At 32.0% G+C, this 23,634-nt stretch overlaps 1 protein-coding gene across 1 annotated transcript in view; it reads left to right on the top strand.

Annotated features, from left to right (window-relative positions):
- The window catches only part of LOC143912511 (protein unc-13 homolog A-like), a 99,536-nt gene that overhangs the window by 43,795 nt on the left and 32,107 nt on the right, over positions 1 to 23,634 (top strand). The window contains exon 4 of the mRNA XM_077431792.1: positions 6,170 to 6,287. Coding sequence (XP_077287918.1) covers positions 6,170 to 6,287 — 118 coding nt within the window. The remainder of the gene's footprint in view (positions 1 to 6,169; positions 6,288 to 23,634) is intronic.

Genomic DNA, 23,634 nt, shown 5'->3' with positions numbered 1-23,634 from the left:
ATGTGCCAACAATATTTTTGAATGGTATTCATATGGTATTACATGAACATATATGTACGTACATTGTACGTGTGTACTTTAAATGTTGTCTTTTCATATTTTGGCATTTTTACCGTTTGGCACAGTGGAGTCTCAAAAGAAAGATTTTCCACGGTGATTATTCGTTTGCTTGTATGAATAGGACTGAAAGAAAATAAATGTATTTTGTGGTTGTGGTGAATTCAAATTGCGTAGAACGTACTTACGAGTTTATTATAATTTAATGAAGCTGATTGTATTCGCCCTCTCGTATATACACTTGTAATGTATTTTTGTTTACGTAAACATATTATCGTGAACTACAATTTTGCAAAATTTCCTTCGAATTATACATATATTCTATTATTATATAATTCTAAGGAAATTTTATATTCGGCAATTCATTGCCCTTTTTGGTCTTCAAACTAAACAATATTATATGGTATCGATTGTTTTTGTATCATCAAACATTCCCCGACCGAGTCAACTGAGATTTTTCAATTGAGTGGATAGTTTTTTTGGCGAATTTCCACGTTTCGGAATCTATTTCTTGATGTAACGTCCGATGTTCAACGCAGTTATTTCATTTCGGCAGCTTGAATTCAAGTGTTCAAGATATGATTTTATAATAAACTCATCGACTTACTTCAAAGGTATTAGCCTGGAACCGTTGTTATTGTTGTTTTTGATCCAGTTAGACCAAATAAATCCTGTTGAAATTCTGTACACGAATACTTTTCAGATGAAAATACAAGATTATATTAAAATTTGATTTTACCCTGTTTTCAATTATTTGAATCGTTAGCAAGAGCTTATAGAAGTTGTGTTGGATAAATTTGCTTACTTGGTTACGATATAAATCAGTCAACATTCAGTGCCCGTAGTATATATAGCGTGTGAATTTGTCATGAAAAATGAAGCATTTAAAATCATATAAATTGTGTTTTTACATGATATTTTTTGTATATTTGCTCTATGAACATCAATGGAATAAATATAAGTTTCATTTGTTTGGCAACTTTGCCCCATCACTGTGAACTGACTATAAAGTCGACTGGTAAATTAGTTAGAATTATTATAAAGCTGTATTTTTTTTCTATTAATATATGTATATGTAAATATTATTTCTATGCGAAAGATTGTTCTGGATTTATAGCGATTGTAAATACGACACATTTTCGTATCGCTGTTACTATTATTCTGTATTTAGTATTCGTCAAGTGAGTTGTTTTCGGGCGTAGTTTATATTTAGGGCGAGAATCTTTTTTTTAGACTAATAAAGGACGAATGAAATGAATACTTATGGAAGTTTAGTACCTGCTATACCAGTGGCGTAGCGTGAATTCCAGCCCCCCCCCCGCAAAATATTTTAAAAATATACAAAATATTTTTAGGCCTCCCCCCCCCCCATATATTCATATTATTTCCTTACAGCAAAATAACTTTCCAAATTAATAATTCATACATTTTTTACGTAGAAAAACTTTTTGTTCTGGACCTCGCAATGTGCAAACACGACTATTTTCTTAAAGTTTAATACAAATCATTGCTAATCCTCGATGTTGATGTTGTGTTGTGACATAGTTGACCTTTAGTAATTTTTAATAAGTTTCAACTTGTGAACGAGCGCTCCGTAGTGGCTATATTTACAAGGAACAGGATGATTGCAATGACGAATATATAAGTATAATAAAAATAACAAATGAAGAGCTTTGCCAAATTACGATAACTGTCGATCTTCTTTTTACAAGGTTTATTTTCTTTTAAGCACGAAGGGAAATCAAGCACCTGATTAGGCAATAATTTGTCAAAGTCATTGACATATTAGTTGGCTAGTGATTTGGCTTCACGATATACTATGTAAATCGTCATCTGATAATTGCTTTGCAGGAAAGTGAACCTTCATTTGCACTAAGGTTAAGTTTAGTGCCGTATTAAAAATTGTTTAAAAATTATTTTAATAGATCGTGGAATCGTGTATCATGACAAATTCATCGTAATGCTTTTAGATAAGAGATTGACGATTCAATTTCATCGCAATCGGTTGAATGGCATAGGAACCAGACTACTAGACAAATGTTGATTTTTATATACATACTAGCTGAACCCGACATGGGTTGCAACGTCACAATATTGCATGCAATTCCCGTTCCCATTTGTCGGGAAAACGCAGGCATCGAACTCGTTGGTCGAGATGCGAAAACATTTGAAATTATATCGTTGCAATGACATCCATTCCCGTTTTTTTCACAGTAATCATCCCGAACATGCATATAACAAATCCTGAAAGTTCCATCGTAATCGGTTCAGTGGTTTAGAAGCCTATTCGAGACACACACACTCAGACATTCATTATATATAGATGTCATATAGATATGTCAATATTTTATTTTCGTTTGAAAGTCGTTCTATTTTGGTCTCCGCCGATTGTAATCCCGTCCAAAAATAACAAAAACAAGAATATTTTTATATCGAAAGCTCGACTGCGACAGGGAGAGGAGAGCGAAACGCTTGACGAATGCGGTCAAAAGTGGGGCGATTTATTAAACGAGAGTGGGAGATACCGTACGGGCGGGTGGGCGGTAAAAGTGTCGCACTAAATAAAAAATAAGTTATTTTTATGTGCCCGAAATGGGCATCATATTGTTGTCGAAAAGCGACGACGAATAAAAAGCGGCCATTTAATAAATCACGCGCGTATTTCCGCGAGTAATCCGCCAGACGGACGGGGGACACGTCTGAGCCCCGCATCCGAACACGGGACACCGCTCGAACGGACCGAATTTTCTTTTTTTCCCTCCCCTCCCTCGGTGGGAAAATCCCGCTAATCAAAACGAGAGGGTGTGCGGATGAAAAGCGGCCTCGGAATTATACGGCGCGCATGGGGTAATTGACGCGACACCCCCGGAGGGTCGTTGTTATCGTTCACGTGAACCCCATTTCGACCCCCCTTATATTTATGGGGTTGTGTGTGTGTTTGTATATGTGGTGTACCCTTCGGTGTCGTTTAAGTGTGTCTGAGTTGTGTTTTTATTTTTATATAAATTAATTTAATTGTGATGTGACGTTTGGTCGAAATTGTTCGTTTATTGTCCCCTTCTCTGTATGAATTTTTAATATACATCAAACTTTTTTTTCGTTTTGTTTTTGGGCGTATGTAGTACGTGTTGTTTGTTTTATCTGTGTTAATTTGTTTGGCTTTGTCGTTTTTGTTGTGGTTTGTTTTTTCGGTAGATTTTTTGTTGTTAATTCGATTTCATGTGTGTGTGTGTGCTCTGAAGATGTCTGAATGTTTAATGTGAATGATTTAATTTAAATTTGTTTTATGTCGTTTCAGGCTCGGTTTAGTTTAATATTCGCCTTGAATTAATTACGTCAGAATCTCAAGATATTTTATGTGTCATGAAAGCGTTCAAACTGCGATACGTTTCCGGTTTAATGTACTCGAATTAATGAGTGTGCTATATTTTGGTATAGTTTTTGCAGAGATTTAGACTGTAGTATTATATAAAGAATAGCTTTTATACAGTTATAATCCACCATAAACTTCTTTAGTGCTCGTTTTCTGTGGAATTAAGTGCTTTTGTATTTAAGTATTTGTATGATTTTGACCAATTTGATCGGCGTATTAATTTTCGTAAGATTTTATTGACTTTATAGGTCGATAAGTGAGTTGAAGCCCTATCTTATAAACATGGTTGTCAAACAGTGCGTGCACACTTTTGAGATAAATCAAATTCGAAAGAATATAAGTTCTTGTTTCTTATTTAAACAAATAAATAATGCGAACAGAAGAGGTAATATTTAATGGGAGCATACGTTCACTTTTTTATTTTACACACATACATATATGTTTGTACATATATATGTACCAATAATAATACCAAGAAGACCTAACAGGTAAACCCCAATGCGCCTTCCTGGCGAATGACAAACACCGATACACAGTTTTGAGAATAATTTTAACACTGTAACATAGAGACATCTATGGATAAATTTTGGATATACTTACATACATTTTCGGAGCATTTTTTTTTATATACATCGTCAAATTTCGAGATTATGAAAAACTTGAGACATTTATGCACAAATTTGTAGCATTTTATAAGAATCGATGAAATTCGAGATGCTAAAATCTAGTAAAAATTGGGAAAAATGGGCAATGGTCACCAATTTGTTGCAACCGTTTCAATTAAAATCGGATAAATTGGCAAACTCGGATAGGAAACGATCGACCTGGAATTATAAACCAAGGTTTGGCCAGCAACAACCGGTGGGACTCGAACACGTGAACACTATGTTCGAAAGCATATGCGCTAACCACTGGTCCACGCTGCTGATTGATACATACATAAACATAAAGCCAGCATTATGGCTCAGTGGTATCGTGTATGTTTAGCACCAAGTGACTGTTGTCACAAATCTTCTGTATTTATTGTGTGTATAATTTGTAAAAATTATCTACAAAATCTAAATCCATAGATATCTCAATGGATTAATTCTGTAATTAATTAATTAATTAATTGTTATTTCGTGTTCTTCAGCTTCTGGAAATACAGTGATTTATGTAATAATAAAAAAAATCCTGCATTGTTTGTAATTAATTGTTCAGGATGGCGCATTGGGGTTTTCCTGTCAAGCCTTCCTAGTATATATCTATGTAAAAATGTAAAATAAGTGTCATTTGATGATACAAGTTTGTAATTTTCTTATGTTATATACGTACGTCTGTAAGTATATTACTGATAGAAATCTCTTACATCTATACTCTTACAACTAGAGGTCGGAATCTGAAGGGGCCGGAAACGCGCCGCCTATTGTTCCATTGTTGTAAATCCTTTGTAAAAAAGGTTCGGCAAACCTTTAACAATGCATTTACAATCTTTGAACAATAAACAGCCCCTTCAGATTCCGGTCTCTACTTACAACATAAGCCAGCAGCGTGGATCAGTGGTTGCGGTGATATTAAGCACCGTGGGTCGCCGGGTTCGATCCCATGAGCTGACCTCGATTGAGTAAAATCTTAAATGCTGCTGTTCACACTTGGATATTTATGATTCCAAGCCGATAGCTTTCTATCAGAGTTTATCAATTTATCTGATTTCATTGTTGAAGCGGTTCCTCCATCAAATTGGCAAAAACCATCCCACCCACTATGTCACCACTATTCGAATATGATTTCAAATAAAATATTATCTTTAACACAAATTAATGTCTCGTTAATTCTTATATATAGTATTTGTATTATTCTTATATGTAAAAAATAAAATAATTTTTATTTCGAATTTTTAATGTAATATGAGAATTATTATGATTTATACATCGGCTATATTCAAAACTTACCTTTTATAACCCACTAACCAACGTAGTTAACGAACTTCTGCGAAGGGAAAAGTTTCCCACTGGCGGCACAGAGTACGTTGTTACCACATTTTTATACTTTCTTTTCATCGATTTTATATTGTTACATATATTTTTCATTTTAATTTCAATAAATTATAATTAAAAAGTGTAAAAACCAGAAAAGAAGTCTGTAACGGTCTGTTTGGGAACTGAAACATATTTTCCCCGCAATTTTCCGAGCATTCAATGGGCGTCTCGTAGAAAAGTTATTAAAGTCCATTTGGCGGCACATAATCGGCGCTTGCTCTCTAGCTTCCATACATTTTTAAAATAATAATAATGGGGGGGGGGGAATGCAATTCGTTGCAAGAGTGCATGTTTGTTTTAGGTCACGCGCAACAGAGTCGCACAACCTTTCGTGCCGGAATAAATTGCTTCGTGCCATGTTTGGCCTAATCTCGGCCAATTTGTGCTGTCGACAAGCCACCCGACACTTCACCGATTCCCTCCAATAAAACGAAGGCTGCACAGTTTGAGCGACGCTGTCGATCGTTGTCGATCGCTAAGCGCAAAACAAACGGTTGCGTCGCGTTCTGTTTACGGTCGACTTTGATGAGGATCAAGTGCTAAATGTTTGCGATTCGTGTTTTAAAATGATTGATATTATTTTGCAGATTTGTTTGATGCCATATTCATATATTGTACACATGTATTGTTTAGAGTGAAAGTGGGTCAAATTTGGATCGCACTTACGCAACGACACGCTGTGCGGCTGAAACTGTCTAATATTCCGTTTGTTGTTCCGCAGTGAGACGAATGACGTAACAGCTGGACTTTTGGTCGAAGTTTGGAACAAGGGTATGATCTGGGATCGAGCCATCGGATATCACTGGTTACCTTTACCCTCAGTCCACATTTCCAACGAGGTGAGTGCTGACACTTTTACTTATGCTAAATTTCAGCCCCGATAAGCGAAACGGCTGTCAAAGCGTTAATTATGTATTTAAAGTCGCTTGATAATATTTGACATTTGATATTAATTAAGTTTTTCCCGTAAGCGGTAATTTTCGCGACGATGAATTTTTTTCTTCAACCCTATCGCTCATTACCGTCACGTAAAGAATTTTTGTTTTTTTTTTACCTCTATACACTTGTCGGCGTAAGAAAATATTTTTAATACTGAAAACATAAACGACGGCGATAAATAAGAGAATTAATCGCCATACATATTTTAAAATGTAATGATGTAAGTAAGTATGGCTTTGTTTAGTGCGCATGAAATATTGCGACTTGTAAGGATAATTTTAGTTGTAATCGGTGTATACGACAAGTTTGAAAATATAGCTAATTGCAACAAGTAGCGTATTATTATTATTTTGATTAAATCATTCATTATTTCTGTTGTTTTTTTTTATTTAAAAATATAAAAAATGTTATTTTTTTCAATGCCATAAATTAATTTATTCATTTTGAAATGCGAAAATTATGTAAATTAGACTCAATTTGTAACTCAAATAACAATTGCATTGAAAAGTTTAATGTGGTTAAATGCCTTTGCCTGAAATTAATATTGGGTCATGAAATACATAGGACAAAGCTAATGAAAGTATTCTGGTTTGAGTGATTTAAAATATTATTTGAATATTTTAAATCATGAAATCGACTAGGTTTTATAAATTATCACAATACACTTTGTAGAAAATGTTTCGATCCACTTGACGGGATTTCAGCTGTCGGAATCATAGACTTTATGATCTTATTTACGAGTTGTTTAAAATAAACATGTCTTTCATTCGGACTTCTACAATTTGTCATTGACTTTGTGGCTTTTCTATAAATATCCTGGAGATATTTCAAATAAACCGCATTGAACAAAGCTCCAGTATCTTGTATACATTGTATGTATGTACATATATACAAACATACCGTGTGGCACAGTCACCCTTATCACATCACAAAAATGCTGTCCTGAGTAAAAATTGAGAGTGAGGGATGTATTTACACGGAAAATATAAAAAGGACAGATTTGTTGCATTTTTGTTGCAATTTATTTTCCCACAAAAATACCACTTATATATAAAATATAAAAGTGGTATTTTTTTAAGCTTATGTCATAAAATGTTATTAAAATGCCTGATGGATTCCGAGTAGACGATTTGATCTCTAGAAACTTTGAGCCTTGTTTGTTTTACTAACTGCATCTTCAAACTTGCCTTATATCGATTAAAATAAATTGTAGAGTATATTATAATAAGCGGGTATTTTATTTGTATATTTACGAAAAGTATTGAGCTAAAGTTCATATTAACTTAATCCACTCTGCAAAATATTTGATTTTTTTTATATTTAGTTTCATATGTTCGTGCTTTAACTTTATGGAGTTTGAAAATACCGGAGTTTGAAGTATTGATAAATTGATCCATTGATCCACAGAAATCCATTGATAAATTGATAAAATGCCTTAAATTTGTATAATTTCATTCCGATTTCGATTCTGATTTTGACGTGTGACGGAACACGATTGTTCCACAATGGTGACCGAGCTCTTTATTATATTTTAACAATTTTGCAATTCACCTTATTTAATTGAGAGTTTTTTCTTTTGATTAATTATTTTTTTTTGTTACTTTTAATTTTTTTTATTGAATATGTTAATAAGCCATAGCCCGTGTGATGTTAATTCATCGAGCTTATAACTAGTAGCTTTATAAACATCAATATTAACTTTTATTAGTGTCATTTACAGCACTTCATACGAAATTTTATACATACATATTTTTATAACATTGACGCAATATTTCATACTGAATGTATGTCACAATGACAATTAGTTACTTTTTTGGAAAGCCTCAATCTGGCGTCATTTAATATAACCGATTTATAAATAAAATATGTACATGTTTTCAAATCATGCCTACTTTTAGCATGTAATCTCAAGAATATGAATGTACATATGTACATATAGTTCAACGTCGAGAGTTTTTAACAACATTATTATATACCATTTGTACTAAATTCAACCTTTTTTTATTGTGTTTATACATACAGAGTTTCTTGAATTGAACAATTTTTCCGAATGGATTTACGTTTTCCGCTATAGTGATTATAAATACAATGTATGCATAATTCGAGGGAAGTTTTCCAAAAACCGAACCGGCTATCTCGCGTATCGTTCACATTCCACATCGTATCATGCGATGTATGTACATAAGTATACCCCCATAATTACACGATTATAGCCGCTAATTTTTTCCGGAATGGCTTTAACAACCGTATCCACGATGCAGAATAGTGTGGGTCTGGTTGGAGGTGTGTTGGCGTATATTTAGCGAGCGGTTTGGCTTTTAGGCGCATTTCCATATCGGACGTTGTTATGCTAACGGGGGACCCGGCCCCTTGAAGTGGTCCCGACACGAACATGATTGATCTGTTGCCGATGAGCGGCGGGTCCCCATCTACAACACCGGTTGATACTGAATAAACTACTCCGAAACGCGGTTCACAATGGTGGCTAACCAAATGCATGCAAAATTGCAGTAACATTTTCGTTTTCAATTTATTTTTAAGTGATGTTGTCATTTTTACCACGGTGCCATGATTGGTTGCCCCAAATCGACACTTATGACCAAACTTGTACACATGCATGTATACTCGTATATTGTATTATGCTCACATGCATGTATTCTGACTGTGAGGGATTCCAGGATGACTTAGAATTAATATTTGAAAGGTCTTTAAATAATAATCTACCATTCAGCTTGACTAAATGAAATGCTATTACCTTCTCAAGGTCTCTTTCCCCTATTGAGTTCGCTTATAGCCTTCGGAACTATCAGTTAACGCGAACTGACTCAACTGTTGATCTTGGCATACTGTTTAGGAGTGACTTGAAATTTTCGACTCATATTTCAGATATGTATGTGCTGTTGGGCTACCAAAATGCTTGGATTTGTTTTGCGCAATGCTCACTACTTCCAAGAACCCTAGTATAATGGTGTTGCTTTATTGTTCGCTTGTCCGGAGCATATTAGAGTTTGGATCTGTAATTTGGAGTCCCACTGAAATTAAATTTCCTCTCCCGATAGAAAGAGTTCAAAAAAGTATTTTAATTGCGTTTATATGAGGAAATATAAATATTTCGCCTATTTATTTCTCACTGCCTTTTTACAAGGTTTGCTAGGCTTTGACTCACTATCTTCGATAAAAATTATTGCCGTTTCCAAATAATTATTTGGAGTATTAAAGGGAAGAATTGACAACCCTTCGATTTTATTGGAATTTAAATTTTCGGCGTCTGAATGTGGTAGAGCTTTGCGTCACCATTTACTTTTCCAACCTATTTATGCGAAAACGTCTGTTTTCAATAACTCGTCTCTTGTAAAGGCTTTCCGGTTCCTTAATGTGATAGATGAACATTTGGACTTGTTCAATTGTCAGGTTGATAAGCTGGTCAGTTTCATGAGATTAAACACAAGTCTATTTGAATGAGATGAATGATTGGTAATTTTTATTGTTCTTTTCTTTGTTATTTTCTTTTTGTGTAAGACTGGTGTGACACCTTGGGGCAACCTGTCAAGTCTGCTTGTCAACCTGTCAGGTTATGCTCACATAAATATATATACTCTGTATATTGTATGTATATAAATTTTAAATTATATTCAAGCAGACAGTGGTGGCAAATAGAGGGTTGGTCGTTAATTTGAGGGGAATCGTTTCAACAATTGAACCAGATAAATCTCTTAGACTTGGAGTCACCAACATCCGAAGCATACAAAGTATAATTATTTTTAATGTACATATGTCTAACCAGGGCTCAAACCTGTGATCTTTCACTCAGTAGGATACTCAATTAAATATGAGCCGTTATATTTGAAAGTGGCGGAAGTTCAATTTTCAGTTCGAAAAACATTCTATTTGACTTAATTCACAAATTGTTGTCACCTATTTTGTTCGATATGTCCATAATCTCGTAAAAACAGAATATGTGTAGGTATTACAGGCCAGCAGTATTTTTAAATATTGTAAAACTCAAAGCATTATATTTAATGTTTTGCGAGATATTTCTCGAAATAAGAAAAGTGGGCTTATCCCACTTTCAATTATACTGGCTCACATACTGCTTGCTGGCTTATTTTAATTTGGAATCTCTAAATTTGGTGTATTGTCTCATAGTTATGTATGTATGTAGTTTATAACTTGGACCGCAGACGGTTTTTAGAAGTGGTCGGTATATTCTGAAAATATGTTTTTGATCAGGCTTTAGTTAGAATTTGTATGTATGTAATACATTGTATGTGGACTTCATTCTTTAAAAGGTACATATGTACATAAGTATTACATACCAAATGCCTAAATAGAGTTTGAAAAGGATTTTACGAACTGACTAGTATATCAAGATATATGTTGATTGAATTTAAATGAATAAGAGGTGATTTTAAAGACTTTTGGGAAATTATAATTAGTAGGTGTAGATGTTGACTTTGTTTGAAATTACAGTGAAATTATAGAATGCCTTTATTCAACGATGATCAAGCCCAAAAGATTTTCTTATCGACAGTCACGTTTCAAAAGGGTCTTTTCGCTCGAAATTTGTCAAAGCTATTAAATCAAAAGGATTCTATTACATATTATATTATTAAAATATTGCTTTTCACATTCTAATTGAGAGCTCCGTGTAAAATATTTTGAATTTTATAGTCGATTTTCGAATCAAAGCATTCGAAGAGTATTAAGTTTCTGGCTGTATATATGTATGTACCTATACATATTCGTTATAGATGAAATTATTTAAGATTATAATTAAAAATGGATGGATTACATTCAAACAAGCAAAAAATTCTGACAACTTAATACGAAAAAAAATCTTGGCTCTATATAACGTTATATACATATATCTTCTTTTTAGTGCACTTCTTCAACATTTTCATTAAGTTATGTTTTCTTCGAAAAGAAAAGTTCACTCAAGAGTCTCAGTTCCTATCTTTCATATGTACATATATGAAATTTAGGAACTGATATCACTGAGCAACAAAAAATCACGTTTTTGAGTTACCAGAGCGGAGACTAGCCAATCTTTTCTAAGTTTGGCCCACTGAATTCGAATATGATATTGATTTTTATTGGTAGGTGATCGTTTACGAGATATGAGCGTTTAAAAAAATCCGCGATTTTTACAGTTTTTTGGCTTTTGCGGTCTTTAACTCAAAATTTAGGATTGTTACGCTCAAAATGAGTATTGGAATCAATAGTCAGATATTTTTTCTATTAATTGTTTTATTTCATTGCTTTAAAATACTTCTAACTAATTGTCTAGCGAATTTTAAAAGTCAAAAATATATATTTTTTTACGGATTTTTTTTCCGTGCTATTTTTCATTTATTTGGCAAATTTTTTATTTCACCACGTTTATAAGGATTGGTTATCTCGATATTTTTTTTTTATCTAACGTACTAACTCAAGCGGGAGTTGCAATTTAAATGATTTCATTGTGTATATGGTTGTAGCGCGTAATATTTAGGTGCAAGCGAGATGGCATGTAGTCCGACCGCTGTACTCTGTGAGGTGAGGAGAAAAGCCAAAAAACTGTAAAAATCGCGGATTTTTTTAAACGCTCATATCTCGTAAACGATCACCCACCAACAAAAATCAATATCATATTTGAATTCAGTGGGTCAAACTTAGTAAAGATTGGCTAGTCTCCGCTCTGGTATTTTTTTTCGTTGCTCAGTGTATTTAGGATAACAAAAATATGTACGAACAGTATATGATTACACTGATTGAATCTCTTCGCATTCAATTACGGCGAAATATGTCAACGTCAATATCGATTGTCTAGTCTTTTACATTATAAATGGGCCGAGAAGTCGACGTGAGCTTTTCCTACTGTGTATATATGTAAATATGTATGTATGTATGTTCATTTTTGATTCTTAAATTACTAATGCTACGTATATTGGAAATTTTCATTATACTTACATATATAAACATATATATGTACAAGGTGCGGCAAAATCTCTTTTTCTACTCATTTTTTATATGACTAAAAATAAGTTTGATTTCCGAGCTCATTATTTGGTCTCGTTTTTACGTTATTTTCGTATTTTTTTACAAAGATTTCCATTATCTTTCTTTGTGTTTATTTTTAATCATTCAAGGTCTCATTCTGTACTATTTTTATCTACAACTGATCCGTACTCTTCAAACTATTCAATAATGCATACGTTATTGTACTGATGGGGCAGTTCCAAAGAAATAAAATCCGATAAATTCATATTGACTCATCAATATGCACAAGGAGATCATCATATGATCTCTTTGTGCATATTGACTATTTTGCGGAAATACGAAAACAATTTTTTATATATTTTGAAATAATTTTCTTTTACGTTTCTTTGTATAAGATATATACATATGTACTTATGTATGTATAAGATAACTGTGTATATTTATGTTTAGTAACTCATTCCTTATCACTTCTTCTTTCAAATATTAATTAAATCATATTTGAAAGAAGAAGTAATAATCGTAATAGACACGTTTGAAAATACTGAATCTTCTATCGTCCACACTGTCGCATTTGTCCACACTGTTCTGATCGTTTTTTCCCTTTTCCCACTTTTGTAATACTCATGATCAAAGTTTACGGTGTGTCAAAGTTGTGTGTTTAGCTGAATGAGGTTGATATATTTGGTTGGTATTTCCTTACATCAATTCAGGACTGCCATCAGGAGAGTCTTGATTGATTGATCCATTTCTATTTCTATTTCTATTATATAATCTTTATCCAATTATATTATATCACTTTATGTTTAATTATGAATTGTCCTATTTAGTCATATTTTAGTTTTTATTCTTTTCTTTTTCATTTTTTCGTCTATATGTACCAGATATATTTTGTAATTTGTAAAAATCTATAATTGGGCTCAGATGTTATTTTGTTATATTTATTCTTTATTTTTATGAATTTCTACATTTGAGGCCTGTTGATTTTTACTAACCTCTTTTTACTTTCACTAACGACTTCTAGTCAGAAAAAAATTGGGTTATTTTCCACACTCTTTCGATCGTTTTCAAACTTTGCAATTTTGTTCGGATTGGTCATCAATATATGTGGAAATAAATTTCGCCATTACCATGGTGAAAAATAATCGTAATAGACACGTTTGAAAATACTGCATCTTCTCTCACGGTGATGTCTATCGTCCACTCTGTACTATTTGTCCAGACTGTTTTGATCGTTTTTTTCCCTTTTCGCCACCATCTTGCTATGTCAGATTTTAATTGTTTAAATGCCTATAACTTTTTATTTTTTTCACTCTATATTTTTACATACCTTTTTTACGTTTCAACTTTTTGCGTAAAAATTTTGCCTCTTATTCCATCGTTTTCATACTTTGCCATTATGCTCATTTTGGTCTTCAATATAAGTAAAGGTATCATCCGTCATTATGATGGTGAAAAAATATCGTATTAGACACGTTTGAAAATACTCCCACGAAGATCTGCCTGACGTTTATCCAGCGTTTTTTTAAAGTCTTCTCACTTTTCGCCATGTCAGAATTCAATTGTTTATACGCCTATAACTTTTTTCTTTTTTCACTCTATATTTTATAAAATTTGCTTTATAGGTTCTCATTATTCATACTTAAAATAATATTATATACAAAACATAGAAGAGGCCGGTTTTTAAAAAACTTTTTTTTTACTACAGTTAAATATGTATATGTATGTACCTATATAAGATATGTGGTGTATGTTGGTGTCATTGAATTTATTTCAAAGTTATCAAATTATCTTGAGGCAGACTATATATGTATACCGAATAGGACGACATACGATATGCTCACGTACGACAGGCAGTTTGTCTGCTACTAATACGATTATGGTGCAATATCCGAGCTCGTAGCCGATATAGTGCTACGATAGTGCGATGATGGTGTGACGATCGTAGCCGCGGCCTCTCATTCATTATTCGCTGACGTAATACCGGCTCGTAGCCGTTATTTAGGCCGAACGTGAGCTCTACGGATACGGCGGTCTACGTATTCGGATGATTGTCAGTGTACAATGTTGATCGTGATGATCGTATACGTGTATACATACATATGCAAATTTGAAATAATTCCGTATTCTCGTTTTTGTGAAGTGTTCGAGTGAAGCTTGCACGGTCGGTAGAATATATTGCTGTATTTTACTATGTGTATGCGAGTTAAATATTTATTTTTATTATGGTCGGAGCAAAAAATGTAAATTTCTGGCGATGATTTAATTGTAAAACTGCGTTGTATTAAATAAAAAAAAAAACATCGATTTAAAACAATGTCCTGTGCCAATCGATTTATCTCGACATAAATCATGAAAAGTTCGATTTTTTTCATACATATATGTTGTTTAGAATAATAATAAAAAATAAGCATTCGATAGTAGCATTTTACAGTTTAATTGGGTCGATTATTATTGGTTTATATTAATTAATGATTATTCAAAGGTGCCGTTTTACTAGAAACTCCCATACAAAGTGCAGCGAGCTCGTATGTATGTATGTATGTACGTATAGCGGAAGGAATCTTTTCAGAAAATTGACTTTTTTTTCGTGTTCCCGTTATAATTTTGATTTTTAAAGTTGTTGGAAATTTCCTTGGTGTCTATTTTTATTTTTAAGTTTTTCAGTAGGTACCTATGTATATTGAGAAAAAAAAATTAATTTGTATTTTTCGCTGCAGTTTAATATATAAATATATACAGCTTTTTATATAGGTATGAGTTCTTAAAGCTTTTGAAAAAAATCTATGTAGTTTCTAGGTGGAATTTTATGACTTTATCTGCTCTTTTTAAACAGCTCCGTTCAAAATTGGCTAAAGCATTTGCCTAATATATAGTTTTAGTGCTCTCAGATTCGATTTTCGTTCTTTTTCAATCGTTCTTATCTACATTTAAGGAAATGGATATTTTAAAATACATAGTAAGATATTTTCTATTTTTGTTATTTCGGATTGAAATCTTATTGTTTTTTACTGAGAATGGTTGAAATCAAATATACGAAAATATATGTAAACATATTTTATTTCAGACATAAAACATAATATTATTTATACTGGTAAACTAAAATATTAATTTTTCTATTATTAAATCATTTTTTTCCATTGAAATAAAATTAAATGTCTAATTTAAAGACGTAATAAAAGTATCGTTAAGATTAGTTTTAAGTAATAAACATTTAGAAGTTCAAAAATAATTTTTAAAAAATATTATCATATTTTAACTATATATATGTAGGTAAAAAATGAATTTAAGTTTTATTATATGTATGTACATATTGGTTATACCCGGCTTCGCTCAGTATTTGTAATATAAACCGCATAAACATGGCTAATCTAATAGTAAACATTTTATTAAATTTATTTGAATTGTATTATTTATTTTTAAATTTAATTGAATATTCATTTTTTTTTTTATAAAATTTAATGTCACGGATTCTACGAACCAAAATTTACATACATACATATGTACATACAGAGTCTCTTTCGAAATGATATAATAGATACGTATTATATGTACATGTATTCGAAATTTAAATAATCATATTGACGTATTTTTTAATGAAATGCATTTTCAGATATAAATGATAATCGTTTTGGTCATTGCTTGTTGAAAATTAATTCTACTTATGTATATATGAAATTCTAATGAAGCGTCTAGTTCCATAAGCAGATAAAATACATTTTTTCCAAATATTGGTTGGAATTTATAACATTTATGTACCAGAAAAATCTTGTTTTCTACCTAAGAAGAATATTTTAAATCGGTTTTTGTAAGTAAAACCTTCATTTCATAAATCAAATTTCTTCGGAGTGAATTTTCCACTGAAATATAGGGGCTACGCTCACCAAATAAAAGTACACCTAGGCAACAACGGACGTGGTTTCGAACCGACACTACCCTCGACATTCCCAATTCAGATTTATACGTCGAAAATTGCACGTGCAGAATAAATTTGAGGTGGATTTTTGCACATCTGCCATAGCCGTACGTGATATGCAATCAGTCGACGCGTCGCGTCGTGTAGCGTGTGCAGCTCCAAATGCCCGTAAAGTCACCGTAAAATCAATAGAGCCTTGCAACCAACCGACTCTACCTTTCCACACAGAATCGTCTACGAACCTATGTACAAATACTTCTCTTGCGATCTCATTTAACCCTTTCTCGGAGATTTTCCATTCGCTTAACTCGGCCACTCGAACAGTATAGCAGGCAAGTCGTAACGCGTCGATCCTAATGGATAGGTTCATAGGTTTCGCCTTGGTGGAATTTTTCGATTCGTAAACGTACACTCACATGTATTTCATATTGGTAGAAAGTATCTTGAAACCTCCCTGTAAGAAGAGCTACTGCAAAATATGGATGACGGTAAATTTATAATACACCCATATATACTAACTTGAAAAAACTGCATCCCATGAATAATATTCCGTTAGCTACAGACATTACTAACAAACTAACCAGTATATTCTATGACAGAATCACTAATAACCATACTTAACCACTTGTGAAGAGTCTCGGCGATTACAACAAAATGTCTATACCCCTCATGTATAAACACAGATTACCTAAACACAATCTGCTTTAGGTCATCGACTTTAGAGAGTCTTTAATTAATATTATGTATTAGATGTATTATGAGCATTTATAATAATTGTAAATAGGTTTTTGAGCTTTTTTCCATATTATGCTGTACATTAACATTAGAATAATATAATACTATGATTACTAACAAAATTAACTAAAAATTGTAAAATGGAAAATTATCAGCAGATCAGTAGCTATTAAAATAGATGTAAGATGTATTGTGAATATAATTTAGTAATAATAAAAAGCATTTAAAAATCAAAAAAATACAACTCAAACCGGGACACCCCCCTCAGTCAGACAATCAGATCAAATAATTTTTAATTCATATTAAATAATTTAATTATATTAATTACTTAAATAGGAAAAAAATCAGTCATAAAAATTAAATTTATAAACAATTGACAATATAATATAAACCAACGAATAGGAACAAAAGCAACTATATACATCTAAATTAAAAAATAATACAATTTTTTTAATAAATAGGTTTCTAAAATCTATATTTTTTTATACTTTTCATTAGATTTAGTCTTTTGCGAGAGTATTTTGTTTGTAATTAGATAATCATACATTTGGCAACAATTTAAATAATAGTTGCATTTTAGAATACTTTCAACAGTATCCGCAGAAAGTCTATTTCTTTCATCTGTCATCGACTTTTTGTTCATAGTTTATGTTAAATATTTTTTAATTCTGAGTTAAAAACTTCTGTAGGAATTTAAAAAGTAGTAAACCGTGACATTTGGTCGTCCCGGGAGGTTTTTTCGGGACAAGGGGACATGAGACTTAAAACTGGTGACAATTCCGATTAATCGGGACGCGAAGGAATGGAAGGATGTGAAGGAAGATTCTTCTATTCAGTTTTCGACCCGCTTAAAATGAGTTCTTGATATTTTGCAATCGTAAATATTCAATAATATTGTAGCATGAACGTGTAGAGGGGTTTCCGAGATTGGAATAGTGGTAGAGGTAATTTATTGTTCTTGATCCGTCAGCCTGCCAGCATTGAATGAAGCACGGACCAAAATCATTTAATATTTATACCCATCGGTTCTCTTCGCACAGAGAGATCATTGGTCAATGGGTCGCGAGACCCTATTGGCTGTTATAAACATCTTGTTCATACGTCTTATCTTTATGTAATAATAATATGGATATTTCACAATTTCAGTTGACTCACTTCCCAAAGGCTACTATTTAACTATTTAAACTACTTAAAAAGTCTTTGAAATATTGATATAATGCTTTGAATTTTCAGCAAGAATTAATTGTATATATAATATTTATGTTTGTATATGTACATGGTTTATGTTAATTGAGTTTCCATATCAATAGATTATTTTATGGAATATATCAATTTTATAATAGTTGAGAAATGTTAAATGGAATATTTTATATAATTAATTTATCTAATGTTTATTAAGAGGAATATTAGCATATAATAATGAAGAGTTTATAAACATGTTGGTTGTATTTATTAAAAAAAAATGGCTTTAAAAAAACAAAACCTATGTGTCATCGACTATTATAAATACATATGTATCTTCTTTATACGATTCGAAGTTCATCCACAGATTTGAACCTGTTTTGAATTTGAATTGAATTTGTTATGCATAGCTATGTATGTATGTACTATAAGAATATTACTGGTTTTATCAAGATTGAATCCGCCCTTGAATTCATACCCGAATTAAACCCGAGCAAAGCTGGGTGCTTCGATGAGGATCATACACGTACATACATACATATACTAAAATAACACATATGTAAGTGTGTGAAAGAATGTTTAAAATTCACTATGATTAAAATATATTATAATATGCACATATATGGAGAATTGTTCATTATTATAACAATATTATATTATATATTATTGTTTACTAGAATGAAGTTTGCCCGTTTAAATTTTGTGTATAAACATGCTTCGCTCACGCTTGAGGTTATAGTATGTATGTACTTGTGGTTCATTGAACTATATTGTAAAGGTATTCGAAGTTCGTGGAATACATAGTTTTGAAATATTCTAGATCTAGAACTATTATACTCGCATTATCATACCCGATATGTGTATGTTTATTCACCAATGTACAACGTATCATAATAATGGCTGTCCTTATGAATTCACATGTGTAAATATGCATACATGTTTCATATGATCGATATTTCGATGTAATTTTAATGTTCATGTGGACAATTATTTATAAAATATTTTTTTATTGAATTGATTGTATTATGTATATGTATACATGTATGTATATGATTTAAATTTGAGAAGAAGGGTTAAGTTTATAGCGAAGCTGCTACTTGCATCATGCTATTTTTATTTTCTGTTATAGTAAAGTGTCTTAATAAAAGTACTCTTCAGTAGCTTTTCGTGACTGTCTGGATAGAGAAATAAAGAAAGATATCACGTATCGCATAAGAACATACATAGGTATCGAATGAATCATTTCATTTTAGCCGGAATTGATCTAAAAAATAGTAACTAGGATTGTATAGGTATTGCTTAATTATAATTTCCTAAGTGAAATCATTTCATTTTCGCTAATTGTTTGTATGATTTTAAAATTATTAGCTTATTAAAATTAAAGCTTTAGAGTCTCGGTGATTACAACAAAATGTCTATACCCTTCAGGTATAAACACAGATTACTTAAACACAATCTGCTTTAGATCGTCGACTTTAGAGAGTCTTTAATTAATATTATGTATTAGATGTATTACGAGCATTTATATTAATTGTAAATAGGTTTTTGAGCTCTTTTTCCTATTACGCCGTACATTAACATTAGAATAATATGATACTATAGTTACTAATGAAATTAGATTAAAATTGTGAAATAGAAAATGATCAGTAGGTTAGTAGCTATTCAAATAGATATAAGATGTATCGTGAAAATAATTTGGTAATAATAAAAAGCATTTAATAATAAAAATCAAAATCAATAAATACACTTCAAAGTTTTGACGTACTCTGAGTAGTCAGAATTTATTACAAGATAAACAACATTGGACGTATTCGAATTCTCGATGAAAAACTCTCAAAAGGAATATAAAATACGCCGGCAGACGAATAAACAGGATGAGTCTCAAAGATCATTCCCCGTCATTTCTGACGCGCGCTTTCACTCGTCAAAATACATATACAAAAGTCATTAAAATTCCATCCGAACATTAAATATTCATCGTTTACTACATATGTACATACATATGTGTGTATGTTGTATACGTGCGATACAATCGAAGCAACGAAAATACACATTCGTATCTTATCTAATGAATATTCGATAGAATCAACACAAAAAAAGCAACAACTGTGTATTATAATATGTAAATATGATGCAAACCTGTCCAATGTATTACATAGATTAGGGCAGAGATCCCTTTGTGTAGATACGCATTTTTGAACTTTACATTGTAAAATATCGAAAAGTGGGGCTTGGTTTCCAGTGTTTGACAGGCACATCCTGTCCGTGAAACTCCATCCGTTTACGTTCTCGTTCCCGTTCACGTTTATAGTCCCGAGTCTCGGGTGCGTGTCGGGTTCGTTTCGGGACTGGCGTCCATTTGTTATTCCTTTTCCGCGCCTTTTTATAGATACGAGGTGCCCTTGCCTTCTCCTGGCGATAAATGTATGTATATATATATGTATATTTTCATATATGTACATACATATACTCGGTGTGCTAAGAAAGTGCGACGAATGCACGCAATATTCCAGATAACTAAGCTTATAACTTCGTAACACTCATATTAGAATGATATTATCTTCATAGAATCAATATGAAGATAATATCAGGGGGATTAATGGTATTTGAGTTAACTTCAAATTGTACGTATGTACTTAATCTAAAGGTGTAAAATTGTTATTCATAATGGAATACATATTTATTTTATTTATTTATTTTATTGTCACAAATCAATACACACTCGCCATTACAGATTTGCTCCAATGCGACGGGTGTACGTTAATGAAATACATAAACAATCAGAAATCAGAAATACAGTAATACATACATATACAATCAGAATATATAGAATATGACAATTAATCAGAAATAATAATCATAGTGACATCTATGGATTTCAGATTACTGTGTATAATTAATACAAATTATACACAGGCAGATTTTTGTGACAACAGGATTAGATTTAATACCAATTTTCAGGAACCGTTTCAGCAATGATCAGATAAAATTGGCAAACTCTGATAGAGAAACGATCGATTTGGAGTCACAAAACCCCCAAATCTAACCAGCAGTGGCGAGGACACGAACCTATGACCTCAGTGATGCTAAATATATACGCTATCACTAAGCCAAACTGCTGGCTATGTACTAGTGGTTAGCATATTATGCTTTCGAGCGGAGTGGTCACGGTTCGATTCATACTAATAACTGTTGGTCAGACCTTGGTTTGTGACTCTAGGTCGGTGGTTTTCTTTCTGATTTTTCCAATTTTTTCTCTTTTCCAAAATCTCTTGCAAATCTCAATTTATTCAACGTCTTCGCCAATTTCTATATAAAAAATTTTTCGAGATTTTGACTGATTCGAACTCAGAATCGATTACTGATCACGTTTTTATGATCTGGAAAAAATGTGTGTGTGTGTGTGTCTGTGTATTTTGGGGATTTTTTGAACATCATTAGTCCTATCGAACTGAAACTTAGTATCGGTTACTGAAATTCTTATCGACACGACGTACATTTTTTTCAAATTTTTAAGTTGACCGGAAATGGTACCTCCACTTATAGGTGTCCCCTTTTTTAAGTTTTTGAATTCAATTATCTCCCAAACCGCTAATTTCTATATATGTCACTGTGGATGATATTTGTTTGAATTCGCATTGTATAAAATGCTTGTATTAATTTTATTATTGTATTGTATCTATATTAGTACACTCGTCGCATTGGAGCGATCTGTAAAGGCGAGTGTACCTATGTACATGTTCGATTGAAATAAAATTTTATTTTAATTAAAATTTCTCATGGATACAATTTATCTATCGGTACGTAATATGCAAGCAGAAGTTTAGTGCACACGTACAAGTCACATTCATGCATGTGTATTTGTATATATTTTTTATATAACTTTCTGTAGCGTGGACGTGTAGAGGGGTTTCCGAGATCGGAGTGAAAGACGCATCAGTAGAGCATTTATCGTTCTTGATCCGTCGGCCAGCCAGCTCCGAATGAAGCATGGAACAGATACCTCGAATTTATATACAGTGTATACTCTCAGCGAAGAAAAATTATTGGTCAATCGGTTTCGAGACCTTATTGGTTGTTGTATATTCATACTGTGAGGCTTTTTTTGGAACGAATGCGAGATCAGGTGATCAGTGGTAATAAATCCACTAATCTCTTTATTTATATAGTTGTCATTATTGATTTGTCGGTGTTTCATTATTGAATAAATGATTTTTAATTAAGGAAGACGTTTACATTTAGAATGTTTCATTATCGTAGATACAAGTATGTATGTGTGTGTGATATTGTAAATGACAATGAAATGAGTTTTGTACGAATTTTATTAAATTGACGTCGTACTGCCTATTAATACGAAATAATTTATACAAATGATGTGAAAATTAATAGCTGCGATCCTTTTGTGTCATGCTAATATTTCAGTGTGATCAAAATATTCTTGAGACATGTTTTGCATAAAGATTTCTGGTGAAAGTAGTGAATTTTAATTTATATTTAAAATTCAAGATGACAGCGTCGAAAGCGTTAGATTTTTATTTGTGCTATCTTGTGATGATGATATTGTAACTCTGCAAAAAGTTGACGGATGGGCTAAGGAGTGTGTCGCCATTTTGAATGCTTTAAAGATTAATGATGTTTAACTCGAATCGCAATTTGAAAATGATAAAACTCGCTGTAAATTCAATAAACTTTATATCCAATGACTATATTTGAAAAGCACATATTGTGTTCTGTTTGTTTTTATTACTGGTACTGGATTATCCCGCAGTTTTTTTATGAACATATCATCCGAAAGGAATACTATAAAATAACTGTTTTATAAAAATTTATTTATGTAATTCATTTAAATTAATAATAGGTAATAGCCGTAATATTAAAATTAATAATATTACGGCTATTCATAAAACTTCATACATTTTTTGCATGACCTTTGAACCTTTTTTGGCTGCCGGTCAAAATCAACCAAAATGTGAATATTAAGATGTTTCGGGTCAGTGGGTATTTTCGTTTTGAAAGTCTTTTAGTGAATAAAAAGATCGATTTTATAGAGACAAAAACTCTTCCATATCTCGTACAGTTTCAAAATTATGTAGATGTTCCTTGAGTCGTTCGTTGAAATCATTATAACAAAAGTCATAATACATCATACATTGTTCATCATTAAGTTCGAGATTATTTTTATCGATATTTTTAGTAAATATTTGCATCTATAAATCTAATAATCTACTCTAAACATCTATTAAGAACTTTGCCTCGACTTAACCATCGTATTTTTCGGCATTTAACAGAAAATCTCCATATTTAGTCTTCCCAACGATTTAGTAACCTCTATTAATATTAATATTTTTAAGAATAAACTTGATACTTTTCTTAAAACCAAAGGATTTTTGTGATTCTTCTTTCCCATATTCATATTTCTGTATTTTTATCTTTTTTGT

The sequence above is a fragment of the Arctopsyche grandis genome, chromosome 6 (genome assembly GCF_051622035.1).
Source record: "Arctopsyche grandis isolate Sample6627 chromosome 6, ASM5162203v2, whole genome shotgun sequence".
Lineage (NCBI taxonomy): Eukaryota > Metazoa > Arthropoda > Insecta > Trichoptera > Hydropsychidae > Arctopsyche > Arctopsyche grandis.
This window is presented reverse-complemented; position numbering and strand designations above follow the sequence as displayed.